The following is a 13028-nucleotide window of genomic DNA, read 5'->3' on the forward strand; positions in this document are numbered from 1 at the left end:
TATTCAATTGCCTGCAATAAGACATCCCAAACACCACTGCTAAGATGTTCCTTTCAAGTCCTTGTGTAAAATACATCCCGATGATAGTGATGTGTAGTCCTTTATTTTGACTTTAAAAGACGAAATGGAACAAGCACACTTGTTGAAAGCTTATTAAGAGTTTCATTGAGAAGTACAATACCGTAGACATGGATTCCAGTACTTGACGGGCATGTCGTGTGCTTTTTTTTGTCTAGTGTCTGATTCGATGGCGTACGACTGAAAAATTGAAGTAATTGAAAAGTCTTGGTTCTATATGCTTGGAGATAATTATGCCAGTGATTGAGCGTTCCTCATTACTGATTACTTGTACCCACTGATGATGATGCATTCTCTCCTCTCTGAGACAGCTGCGGGACATGCTGCAGGCTAATGAATAACTGTTGCTCAGTGCCTGCTAAGGAGGCAGTCTTTTCTGTAGATAGGTGAGCGCTGTACAACAGGAAATTAAGCCTTTTGAGGCGGAACGGGGCTAGACGGCTCCGAAGCGGAGGCTTCTGTAATTGAGATGTTGAAGTTAAATGGACCTGTAATTCATGAAGCCTCGCTGTCTACACACTGCCGCTGCACATTTCTTTGTCAGTTCCTTTCTCTGTTCTCTCGTCTGTTGCAGTTGATACGTTTGTATTCAGTCGTACCCTCGTGAGTGTAGACGTGCGTGTGCAACAGGTGGGCATATGTGCAAAGAGTGTCAGTCTTTTGAGCTTCATGACTGACGCGATTAATATCGTCTCGCAAAATTGCAACGCTGTGGATACATGCCATTTGTTTTCTTGTCGTTTCCCATCAGGACTTTGTTCCCAGAGCTTCGAGGCGCCTGCAATCTCAACCAGATATCTATGGGGCAACAAAATCAATTATCGCATTACCGTTCTCCAAACAAGCACACGCCATCCTCCCTGTTGACAGAACATTGAATTACAGAACATTGTTTATCTAGATTATTTATACATTGAATTGTGATCGTGTTCGCGAAAACACACATTATTTACACTTGCAGGCAAACTACATGCTCCACTTTCCCCGTAGCACAGTACGCCACAAAAAAAAGATTGTTGTTGGGGGAAGACTGACGTTTTCAGATCTAGCCATTAAGTCGACAGAATGTTGTCTAGGAGGCCACTGAGAGGAAAGATGATTTTTAAAAAGATGGAAACATGAAATACAAAACTTTCTCTTTCTTACCTCAAAGTACAACCTGAACTAAAGCTAAAGTGTAATACTAAATGGAGAAAATAACAAGCACAATGTGAAGGAAAAGAGAAATTCTGTTCATGAATATCCATGCCTGATGTGTGCTAACTTGACACTATAATTCCCTTACTTTAAACAAAACTGAAGGAACATAATGTCTCACTAAAATCGATGTTGTCGTCTGTGTCATGCAGAGAGGATAGCGTTTTGCTGAATCATGTATCCGTATTGCCAATTACATGTTGGCTCTCAAACTCTCCACCTGCTCGACTCGCCACCGTTTCCTTTAACTTCTCTTTCCTCTCTCTTCTCCACTTGCCGTCTTGAATATTGTGTTAACATCTGCCGCTCGGCTGGAGGCTGCAGAGCTCAACTTTCCCCTCCGCTCAAATCAACCAGTGTTGTGGCCAACACTGTAGAGAACAGGAATAATGAGAGGCCGATGCGAAGCAGCTGATTCTCCCTGTGCCCCACCTTCGTTTGAATGAAAGGAGGCATTGTCTCTGGCCTGGACTGAACGACTCACTCAGTACTTTTCCTTTGAGGTCTTAACGACTTTTGCCTGGTTGGATGTAAAGCGATTCGCTCCACTTGAGTATTTACAGTACTTGTGCACATACACACGTAACACTCTTGCAGGGAGATATGAACACGCACAGACCAAATTGACAGACCAAACATGTAACGCCTGGCCACACACACACACACACGTAAAAGTACGTGCACAACCACTCGAATCCAACCGTGCGGACACTTGAACTTGCATGATGTGTGTGTCTGACAGCCCCAGTGGGTTCAGGACTCTCAGATTCCAGGCCCTCTAAGTCTGCTGGCCACCCTGCAGAGCTCCACCTCAGCTGCCCAGCTTCTCTTTTTACCGGTTGCCTAACGCAGTCGGACCAGCACCGATCGCTGACCATCACTCTCGGAACCCTCTCCTGCGTTGCCGGTGACCGATGAGCACAGAGGAACGTGTCCTTGACCTCTTCTTTGGAAGTAAACATGCAGCATGTACCCGAGTGCTTAGGTTTGGTGTGTTTCTTTTAAAGAGGTTTGAGGTCATTAGGTGGCAAGCGGGTGCTAAACAAGCTGGACCGGACCGGGAGAACCTGTAGCCATGGCTGGATTTCAAGAAACGACCAAGGCGGCCACTCTGCCGTCCCGTTCCTGCTCGAGCGTCCCGGGGACGGGCCGTCTGCAGAGACGGATGGCTTTTTGCAAGATGGAGGACTTCACCGTTGACAGCTTCGAGCTGCTTTACAGTGGAGCCGTCGATGAGATCAAAAGTAACCTCAACCTCAGTAAGTTTGGCAGCTTCGAAATCCGGAGTTTGAACTGCACAGTGCTGCAAACTTGAATAAGATGCTCAACCCGCTGTACATTAGCCATCCCTGTATACAGAGGTGGTCCAGTAGACTGCTGTTTTTCATTTGATCTATCTCAGGGAGCTGCACTAAATCAGATATTTGATAACTTCGGTTTTATTGCAAAATATAAGTCGTCAAAATCTTCCGTCGGCTCATAAACAGAAAGGAGGAAGTCTCTCATATGACACTCGGACATGTTGGTTGCCGTCTGCTCGTGGCACCTCAGGCGCACCAAGGCTTAACAACATTTCCGGAACCTTTTTTAATGTAGCTTTTTGGTTTCGTTGACAAACAAAGTTAACGGCAGAATATAATCTGTGTACATTTTTCACAAAATGTACACTTTCCAAACATCTCACTAATCCACTTGACTGTCATCACCTTCTATTCTTATAAGATGGTCGAGCACAGACTCGTGAGTTATTCCATTCTGTCTCGATTTCATAAAACGGTCTCGACCTGATGAATTGTTTCTAAAAAGCTCTAACATTTTGTCTTGACAATATTCGTCTTGTGAATTTAACTTTATCTGATACTGAATGTACTGCACAAACCAAATAACACTTTGCTTCAGTCTCCTCTTGCTCTTAACTACCCTCAACATCTTCTATGTTCTGCTGCATTCCAATCTTTATTAGCAGATAATGTGTAATGCAAAATGTATGTTTAAAAAAAAAATCCGACATTACAGTTTAATGGAAAGCCTGCATGGGAGAGAAAGGTCAGCTCTATTAAAAGTGCCATCTCCTGGCTTAGCTAATCCTGTGTGTTACTGATAAATGGCCAAGTTACTAGCCTTCATTAAAGGCTAAAGAGACCATGTGATACGGTAAGATTTATATCAGATTTAAATATGGATATTGGCATGTTGACGGTATTATTAATATGCTATCTGATGCAGAGGGCTGCTGGAACAGGAAAACGATTGTACTCTGTCAGTCTGTGGCTGACACACAAAGCATATTGTGCCGTGCCACCCATCTCGACCCGGCAGGGTGGACTCTAAATGAGGCGCCTCCGTCTCTGATGTTAGGAAGGAATTGGTCAGTCTGGAAGGAAGGAAGCTAGTGAAGAGGAACAGGGAGGATGAAGGAGCTGCACAGAAGTGTATACATAGATGTATTTGCACAAGGTGAAGGGAAGGAGTGACATACTGAACAGGGGAAGGAAGGGAGCGACTGGTGAGGTTAAAAGGTGAACAGTATTGGGGTTTTTATGGTATGGACAACTGCAAATGAGGGATGTTGGCGTATGAGCAGAGCGCATCGAGTATTATTTATCATTTTATAGCAATATCAGCATTAAAAAATACTGTCCCTGTAAATAACAAAATGAGACTACAGTAGAAAATGCTGTTATATCCGTTGGAACGACGTCTGCACTGAAATGACATTATGCTGTGACTGATTTGCTGACGGCATTGTTCTGAAATGTGACGCAACTATTACAATGCTGCATGTTGGAATCGCCCATATTTAAAATTAATGAGACTTTCATCTTTGAAACGTTACCACGTGTCTGTCGACCAAAGATTGAAGTAATGGTGCGTTCACACCGGACGCGTCGAAAAAATTCTCTCCGCGTCTGACGCAGCAGTCTTGACGCGCGTCGAAAAAAGTGTTCACACCAGACGCGTCGGACGCGTCGGGGGCGGAGTAATAAATGAGTCGAGGAACCACAGGACCGCAGCGTACTTCCACTTTTTAGTGGACTGAGCTGCACTCTGACTGCGCTTCTCGCTGCTCTCTCTCTCTTCTCTCTTTGATACGTGTCTCTGAGACTTTTCCACCTCCGGCGGCAGATCTCCTCTGCCATGAAACACATATGCCGGCGGTTGGTTGATAGTAAAGTACAACAAATAGCGAGAATAAAAGCAAATACATACATTCAAAATTTACCAGGTAGTCCCACGGCTTCTCCGACCTTGTTCCACGCTTTATCTTTATAGCTCCGGTTTCGGTAAGCATAAAGAGTTGTATCGTAAAGTTCGGGGTGCCCACAGACAGCGACAATAATCTTTTCCTCCATTTTTTTCGACCGGCAGGACGATGACGAGCGGAGCTGCTCAACGCTGATTGGCTGACGCAACTATGACTCACGCGTCTTTGCTGCCAGAGTTGGGAAATTTGAACTTGCGCGTCAACGAGCTGCGTCTGTTCGCGCTGTTCGCTGAGTTCGCCCCGCGACAAACCCTCTGTTCGTGCTGCTTCAAACGCGTCTGACGCGCTGCTCTCTGGAAAATACGCAGCTTCGACGCAGCTTTGCATTGACTTAACATGTAATCTCGACGCGCGTCAAAATTTTGACGCGTCCGGTGTGAACACACCATAACTTAACCTGCACCAATCAATATGATATGATGATATGCAATGTGAAAGGGGTCACTTGAAATGACGGACCCATTGGGAATCGTCCCCCGACTCAGCACTTAGCTTCCGCCTCACGAGAGTTGGAGCGTCTTTTAAGATAATCGTTTTGGTTTCATGGCCCACAGCTTTACTGTTTTTGATCAGCCACTTTCGTCCACCTTGTTCCCATCTGTCGAGGCAGCGTTTTTGAGCTGTGATGGACCCGCTCTACATAATCTGCCCAGCACCAAATATTTCAGCAGCTAGCTGTTTAATATAGTGCAGCGTTTAGCTGCTGAAGAGTCAGATATTTTGCTCCAGAGAAGATCAGAAATGCTTACTTCAGGTGACGAGAGATGTATGTTGCTCTGTCTGCCGGATGTGTAAACAGATAAACGTGTTGGACATATTCTCACCTTTTTTATAAAGTCTATACGGCAATGTTTACAACTTATTGTGCTGCCAATGTGGCCATATGTTTGTCAAAGTATCTCGTTTTTGCCACAGTACTTTGCATTGGCTTTCAGTGCAGAGTTAACCACTGATCTAATTCTGCCTACACTACCCAGGGTGCATTGCTGCCAGCGTTAGTCATCTGTCTAAGAGGTTTACGGTTGACAGTGGGGAACCTGGCACGGGGCAACATGGCCATGCTAAGCTGCTTAACAACCTTTGGCCGGCCTCTTGCCGTCTCTTACGCACTCGCTCTCTTGTGTCTTGTTTACACACACGTATAAACACATTCCTACGCTAGCAGATGGGGAGGACAGGCAGGCCGGGCTGGCGTAGGGGAAAACCAGTGCGTGTTTTCTTAGTAAGAGCACACGGTGTTGTTGCCGATGCTCTCGCTGCAGGAGGTGCTGGAAATGAATGTTTTATTAGGGCTAATGGGACGAGATGAAGGATGAGTTCTGGGATCAGGCGATGAGAAAGAGGAACTGGCAGCTACATTCTTGAACTATCAATCCTCTCCTGTCTCTGTGATGAAATTATCTCGGGAGGAACGAGGGAAGGGTGTGGGGGGGGCACGGGTGATAACATTTTCCTTTGCAGGGGGTGCATAACCCTGTTTTTATCACTTTCATCCCTGTCAGTTTGGTCCCTTTGAAGAATGAGGGTACTGCTTGTTTAGGTAATGCTTCTTGTGTTTCAGGTATTGATCTCTCGCGGCACAATCGCTCATAAATGCTCAGTGTGATGGTGTTTCCAATAGACCCTTTTCACGGCAGACAGAAGTTGTGTTTGCACTGCCCTGACGATATTGAAATGTCTGCTGTGAAAACGGCGCCGTTTCTGATTAAAGTGGTACCACAGTAGAATGACGACACGGTTCTGTTTGTCAGCACATCAAGAGGTCTGTTTTTCTGTGTATGGATGTCATTTTGTGTGTTTTTGATTGATTTAGTCTGTGCTTTTGTGTTGCTCCGCATTATTTGTGGACAAATTGATTAATTTGTAACTCTTCATGTGCACATGCATAAAAACATTGTTATTACTTCATCTCGTCCAATATTAATGTGTCCCTATAGTCTGAGAGGAAACACCGCTGTTGTTGCACCAGAGCTTAGAAAGTCCTGATACCTGAAACCACTTAGTGCCAGGAGCTGATAGACAAGGAGGAACAGTGGATATAAAGGTGAAAGAGATGGAGTGGAGATATATTTGATATTAAAATTTGATCACGCACAAAAATACATTTAATAAATAATTCAATTATATGGTTTTATATATTGGATTATCTATGTAGTGCAGCTAAAATGCTGCATGACATGTTCGACATACGATTTTAATTATAAGCCACTTTCATACTGCCTTTTTGTATTGGCCTTGAATATGCGTGTGGAGCTCTTCCAGTTGAACTGTTTACGTATGAAATGTGTGGTGCTGATCTCCAGTGTGTTCCTCTGCTGTGTTTTCCAGAGGAGGAGCTGAGGAAGCTGCGGGAAGAGACCAATGTGGACTCTCTGCGGCAGGAGCTGGACAGGGAGCGGAGCAAGAGGATAGACCTGGAGCAGAAGATGAACGAGGTGCTCAAGACCAGGTACGACAAAAGGACGGCGAGCAGAGTCCAGTGCATGGCGTGAGCGTCAGGAGATGAGGACGGGGGGGGGGGGGGAGTATTAATGAGGCAACGACGAGAAACGGTGACGCTGCACTAAGTCACATTTCGGCTCCAGAGTTCATCACAGGTTAAGTTGTGCGTGTGTGTCAAGTTGTGTGTGTGCGTGCCAGTCAAACCCAGGGTTTTGTTTATAGAGGCCTTAACAGCTCGGTAGGTGGGGGATTCCATAAGGAGTTAAGAGAGGGGTGGGGGGGGGGGGTGTATTTGTGTTTTGAGGGAGCCGGTAAGAGGAGAAGAGGAAAACGGAAGCGAGTCATGCGCCTCTCTGTGTCGCCAAGTGCACGCTGTGACACAGTAGCCCTGCTGGTGTCAGGGAAAGCCTGCACCTCTTGGCCAGCCGTTAACTCTGGGTGTGTGTGTGTGTTGGGCTCCTGAATGTGTGATCAGGTGATGCTGCAGTCCAATGGGAAATTCCACTGATGCTCTCTCTCTCTCTCTCTAAGTGAATACCAGCACAGGGAAAGGTAAACCAATGCACCATGATCTGGGAGGTTTCTCCAGTTGAGGTGAAAACACTCTGTTTGGAATATCCAGTGGTGTTGAATGTGAAAATATGTTTGTCTCTGGTACCTGGTTTGGGTAAATCAAATCCGCCCCACAGTGGAAATTGATTGGGTTTTAGTGGAGGCGGTGTCGGAGTGAAGAGGGGAACAGAGTTCTGATATCAGGCAGGCAAGTTAACTACAGACGACGAGCATCATTTAACATACTTTACATGAAGATTATTGTATTTCATTCTTACCAGGAAGTGCTCAGGAAATGAGTAAACCCTTTAATATGAAACATTACCAAATAATTTCTCTGAAGTCCCAACACTAGGGACTACGGATTGCGTTGTTTTTAAATGAAGACAGTATTTTAAGATGCCGTTACATCTTTTGATTGATTTTAAATGTTCAGCCTTTACACCTTATTTATTATTGGCAGTACAACTGATCATTCACAATCTTTGCGACAAGCGTGAACTTCAAATCGAAGAGTAAAAGTAATGCGTGTTCAGACTCAAGTGTGTGTGTTTTCTTTGTCTCGGAGGAGGCTCCTTTTATCCTGTCGTTGTTTTGTTCATCTAAAAGATTTAGGTTCACCAGTGACTGTACCGGTGAGATTATTGATTTATTTATAGCAGATTTTGACTGAAATAGTTTCTCCTCATTCTGTCTCTACCCCCCCCCCCCTCCCCCCCTATGTGTCTATCTAACTCCTCCGACACAAGATTGATTCAATACAACAACTCGCCACATGTTAACACACAAACTGCCTGAGAACAGCAGTTCTGATGATAGAGAAGTGAGACTAACGCTTGACAAATGTCTCTCCCCCACCCAGGCTGGAGGACTCTCCGCCGCAGCCTCCCCGGAAACAGCAGTCGCCCTCAAACAATGAGACAGGTAAGCCTCTGGAGGTGGAGAGGGAGTGTGAGAGGGAGAGAGGGAGGATTGGGTGAGTGGGAGTCCAGGAAACGAGTCGGGAAGGAAGGTGTTGACGTCTTCCAAGTGCATAGGAGTAAATCAGGAGGACTGTTTGTGCATGTGCGTGCAGAGGAGGCGGGATGTAGGATGTGAGCAGTGCAGTGCTGTCGGAAGTGCTCACGGGTGCTCGGCAACAGAAATACACTTATTTGGTGCTTGCTGGTGGGCATTTGGTGGTATCAAGAGCAAGCGAGAACAAATTGCATTAACAGGAAACAATTCAACTGGCGAGGTTAATTGACGTCATCACTACAGATCGTCAATTTCCTACCATGAGGATGTTTGTGTTTTTAAAACATATCAGCGAGGTGAGCTCATTGCAGAAGCAGTCAGATGGCGTTTCTGACGTGTGTGTGTGAGGCTTGTGTGTTGTCTCACAGCCGTGACGATAACATTTCATAGTTTGAGTTCCAACGACCCCGTGAGGGAGGGAGAGAGACAGAGTGGCTAATTTTGGAAAGTGGGTTATGATTATAGATCACTTCATCTAGGGCAGACAGGCCTGTACTCTAGTGTGTGTGTGTGTGTGTGTGATGCATTAAGAGCGTGTGTGAGTTTGGGCTTGTGTGTGGTAAAAGGACAGAACGAGTATAATCTGTTGGTTGCGAAGAGATGATGAACAGAGTAATTTGGGCTGATGGCACTATGGTAACTGTAAACTAGATACTAAAATGGCTTAGAAATAGTTTACGATAAATCTGTAGCGGGAGAGCTTCGACTTTGCCATGATTCCATTGTCTTTGTGTGTGCATTTATTCTCTTGGTGGCAAAGCTTCACATGCACACGGTCACTCAGTCACCTATGGTAGCCGCTCATCACGGCCAGTCAATCGGCATCCACTCATCAGTCACTCCGGGGGGGGGGGGGCGCGCGCGCAACAGCACACGCTCTAGGAAATTGCTACAATTCTGTGGACTTGCCAATCCTGATCCAAGGTGCTGTTTCCAGCAGATAAACAGCAGAAGGAGGTCTGGAGCTCGCGCCTTCAGAAGTGGCTGCACGAGCGCTTCGGGGTTTACATCGAAGACTTCCGCTTCCAGCCGGAGGAAAGCACCGTGGAGGTCGAGGAGCCGCTAAGTGCTAAACGGTGAGCGAGAGCTGCTTTATAAAAGAACATGTCTGTCCTCGGGTATCGATTCAAAGAGTCAGACGGCGGTGGAGGACTGGAGGTGTGCAGCCAAACGGGAGTTGTCTTGGAGAATGACTGGCTCAGTGGGGCGCGGGGTCGTACAGTGGGCGGATGTTTCTGACTGCTGATGTGCAGGTGAAACCGTAGCTCCTCCCAGCAGTGTACGAATGAGTGTGACTGGGTGAATGATGTCATGTGGTGTTAAAGCGCTTTGAGTGGGCCGGATTAGAAAAGCGCTCTACAAGTAGAGGTCCATTTACCTTTTGATGTGCACTTTAGATAATAATCTAATTAACATACTGGCGTATGTACCGTTTGATACCAATGCACTGCAGCTGACGCGCTGCTCTTTGTTTACTTGCGGTGTGTTTGTTGCAAGATGACATGTTTTCAAATCAGGATTTAGAGGACAAAGGTAGCACTTTCCAAATTAATTTTCTCTCCTGCTTTATAAAAGCATGCGAGCCGTGCCAGGCCGATGAAGGCCAACGTGTTCTCTTTGTGCGTGTCCTCGAGCACATAAAGCGGCCTTTTTTTTCTTTCTCACTGTGCGCACGTGTTTAGAGCATCTGCGTGTTCTGACCTCCAGTGTTTGTGTTGTCCTCCCAGGCTAACAGAAAATATGAGGCGACTCAGTGAGTACTCGAAACACACACACACACACACACACATTTGAAAGAAGAGCATTATAGACTATTGACTTTCGCAGCCTTTAGTAGCCACAAGTTCAAGAACATGGCTTTTCTACATGATTTTCTATCGCACACTTTCAGTGTGAAGTGAACTTTGACCACTCAAGGCTGTTTTTAAAGTAATAAAATGTCTCTGTGGCACACTGAACACATCCTTCTACCTTTCAGAGCGAGGAGCCAGACCCGTCATCAACTTCTTAAGGAACCTCTCCGCCTTATCTAATTGGCACTCCGTCTACACCTCAGCTATTGCCTTCATTGTGAGTGTGCACCTTTCTTATTCCTAACTGCAAACACATTCATCTATTTTGTAGACTTTTGTACTGTGTCGAGCAAGTTCTGAGCTTTAACGGACACAAAATGAGCGGTTAAGTAATGGCTGCTCCTCAGTGATGGATTACAGCGGCTCTGCCAAGGCAGAGGTCTAATCGCATCGCCATTAAAGTCCACAGTGTGTGATTATGCCAAATCATTATCAACATGTAGATTGTGGCCATACATGCCGGGGCCATCTCGGTATCTAGATGATCCGCCTCCAGGTGGCTTTAATAGCATCTTCCTTCTGGATTCTATTACCCAAAATGTAATACTTCAAGTCGGGGTCTTTTTAAAATCTTTTTAAGGGAATTTGTGTTTCTTTATTGTGCATAAAGCCACTTGGTGGTCATAAATGCCTTTAGTAATTAGCAGTGGTCCTATTCTGACCTTTTCCCCTGCAGATCTACATGAATGCTGCTTGGCATGGCTGGGCCATTCCCATGTTACTCTTCCTGGCTATCCTGCGCTTGTCCTTAAATTACCTCATCGCCAGGTAAAAAACATTTTCTCTCGAGCGAAATGCAGATCTTAGAAAAACTAACAGCTTGAACCAGTCTGTGTTTTACTATGTGGTCACTATTACGGCTGCCGGTTTCAGCTTTGAGGAGGTTTAAACTGAAGAAAACCCTTTAAAAAGTACCTTCTGAGGCCACAGCTGTGCTGTTGGTGAACAGATGCAAAGTGCTGACCCCTTGCCACCGTGTGAGCCACACACTGCACAGATCTACAGGAGCGAGCGTGTCTACGGCTGATAATGAGCAGATTTAAATACACACCTGTATTTATGATGATTATTGTTGTTACAGGAGACTAATGCATCATAGCAAACTGGGTCAACTCCACTTTGTGCAGACAGCCAAAAGTAAATTAAGTTCTAAAAACATCAACAAATTAATTGTACGTGGGGCATTATGGTGATGGCTAGCAAATGAGGGCACATTAGTAGTAATGAGACATCTGTCTGGACTTCCAAACTGGGACACCTGGTCGGCAAAAAGTGAGCCGTTGGAGATGCAGTCTTGAGAGGTTAACGTGCAGTTCGCTGGCCTAATTTCCTCAAAACAAAACGCTTAAAGGGTTGTTTAGGAGTTTTTCCTGATCCGATGGGAGGTTCTGGGACAGGGATGTCTATGTGTACAGATTGTAAAGCACTCTGAGGCAAATTTGTAATTTGTGAGAATGGGCTATACAAAATAAACTGAATTGAATTAATACAAAATTGCACATGAGTCACATCGTCTTCCATTATCATCCAGAGGTTGGAGGATCCAGTGGAGCATTGTGCCTGAGGTCTCTGAACCCACGGTAAGCCGACTCTTCACTTCCTGCCCAACTGCTTATTGTGTCCGTGTCACAAGGGAAACCGACGCCTCGGTGGAGGTACATGTTTAGTCTCATCGGCTGTCCTCTTTGTTCTCCACAGGAGCCTCCCAAGGAAGACTTGACCGTGTCTGAGAAGTTCCAGCTCGTACTCGACGTTGCACAAAAAGCCCAGGTACAGCACGACTTTTGTGACTTCTCAAGTCCGTCGACGCCGTTGGTAAACATTTCCGGTTAATCCACGTCTGAAACTCTCCTTCCAGAACCTGTTTGGGAAAATGGCAGACGTTTTGGAGAAGATAAAGAAGTAAGTTCAAACGGATTTCCCTCGATGCTGAGGTAAAGTCAGACGGTGTGTGGTTCCGCTTGCAATACACATGTATTTGACGTCTCTTCTTTCTCGCCCGTGTGTGCCAGCTTGTTCATGTGGGTGCAGCCGGAGAGCACACGGAAACTTTACATTTGCCTGTGGATGGCTTTCATCACCTCCTGCGTCCTGCCGTACAAGCTGATGGGCTTCATGATGGGTGAGCTTCTTAATCACTCCCACATACTGCATCTTAAAAGAAGGCAAATACTTGTGCACGCAAACGAATGCATTCATACAGCACTTGGTTCTGTCTCCCTGTGCAGGGCAGCTGCAGGCTATTGGCATGTCGCTCTGACAATATATATTCATATATCATTCGAGGATGCTCGGAGTCATAATAATTGTCGAAACAGTGGTTGTGTTTTCTCAGCCTGTCGTACAGTTGTCACTATGCATATGAAGTACATTCATTCATATTGTTGAACAACAATGTTCCGTACTTGGCTGGTTGTCACTCACCTCGTTGGTCTCTCGGTACACTTCTTCTTATCTAACATCTTCTTTATGGACTGCGATGGATGTTTTTACACATTCTTGTTGCTCAGAGCGAATCATCCAACCGCCTCGATGATGCAAATGCTCGCAAGTCGTCAACGTCTGTCTCTCCCATCTCGGCCGTACATCCCATATGCAGCGAACACATGCCTCATTTGACTCTT

The 13028-nt window shown here is 45.7% G+C and overlaps 1 protein-coding gene across 6 annotated transcripts in view; it reads left to right on the top strand.

Moving 5' to 3' along the window:
• The window catches only part of gramd4a (GRAM domain containing 4a), a 43275-nt gene that overhangs the window by 21794 nt on the left and 8453 nt on the right, over window positions 1-13028 (top strand). For 3 of the 6 annotated variants that reach the window (XM_056424683.1, XM_056424686.1, XM_056424688.1), the window contains exons 4-13: window positions 6869-6989; window positions 8397-8458; window positions 9489-9627; window positions 10279-10304; window positions 10530-10621; window positions 11081-11172; window positions 11936-11984; window positions 12103-12174; window positions 12263-12306; window positions 12417-12526. In XM_056424683.1, coding sequence (XP_056280658.1) covers window positions 6869-6989; window positions 8397-8458; window positions 9489-9627; window positions 10279-10304; window positions 10530-10621; window positions 11081-11172; window positions 11936-11984; window positions 12103-12174; window positions 12263-12306; window positions 12417-12526 — 807 coding nt within the window. Of the gene's footprint in view, window positions 1-2380; window positions 2535-6868; window positions 6990-8396; window positions 8459-9488; window positions 9628-10278; window positions 10305-10529; window positions 10622-11080; window positions 11173-11935; window positions 11985-12102; window positions 12175-12262; window positions 12307-12416; window positions 12527-13028 lie in introns of those variants that run through there. The other 3 variants (XM_056424685.1, XM_056424687.1, XM_056424689.1) reach the window with 2 other exon arrangements.

This window comes from Pseudoliparis swirei, chromosome 10 (assembly GCF_029220125.1).
Source record: "Pseudoliparis swirei isolate HS2019 ecotype Mariana Trench chromosome 10, NWPU_hadal_v1, whole genome shotgun sequence".
In the NCBI taxonomy this organism is placed as follows: domain Eukaryota; kingdom Metazoa; phylum Chordata; class Actinopteri; order Perciformes; family Liparidae; genus Pseudoliparis; species Pseudoliparis swirei.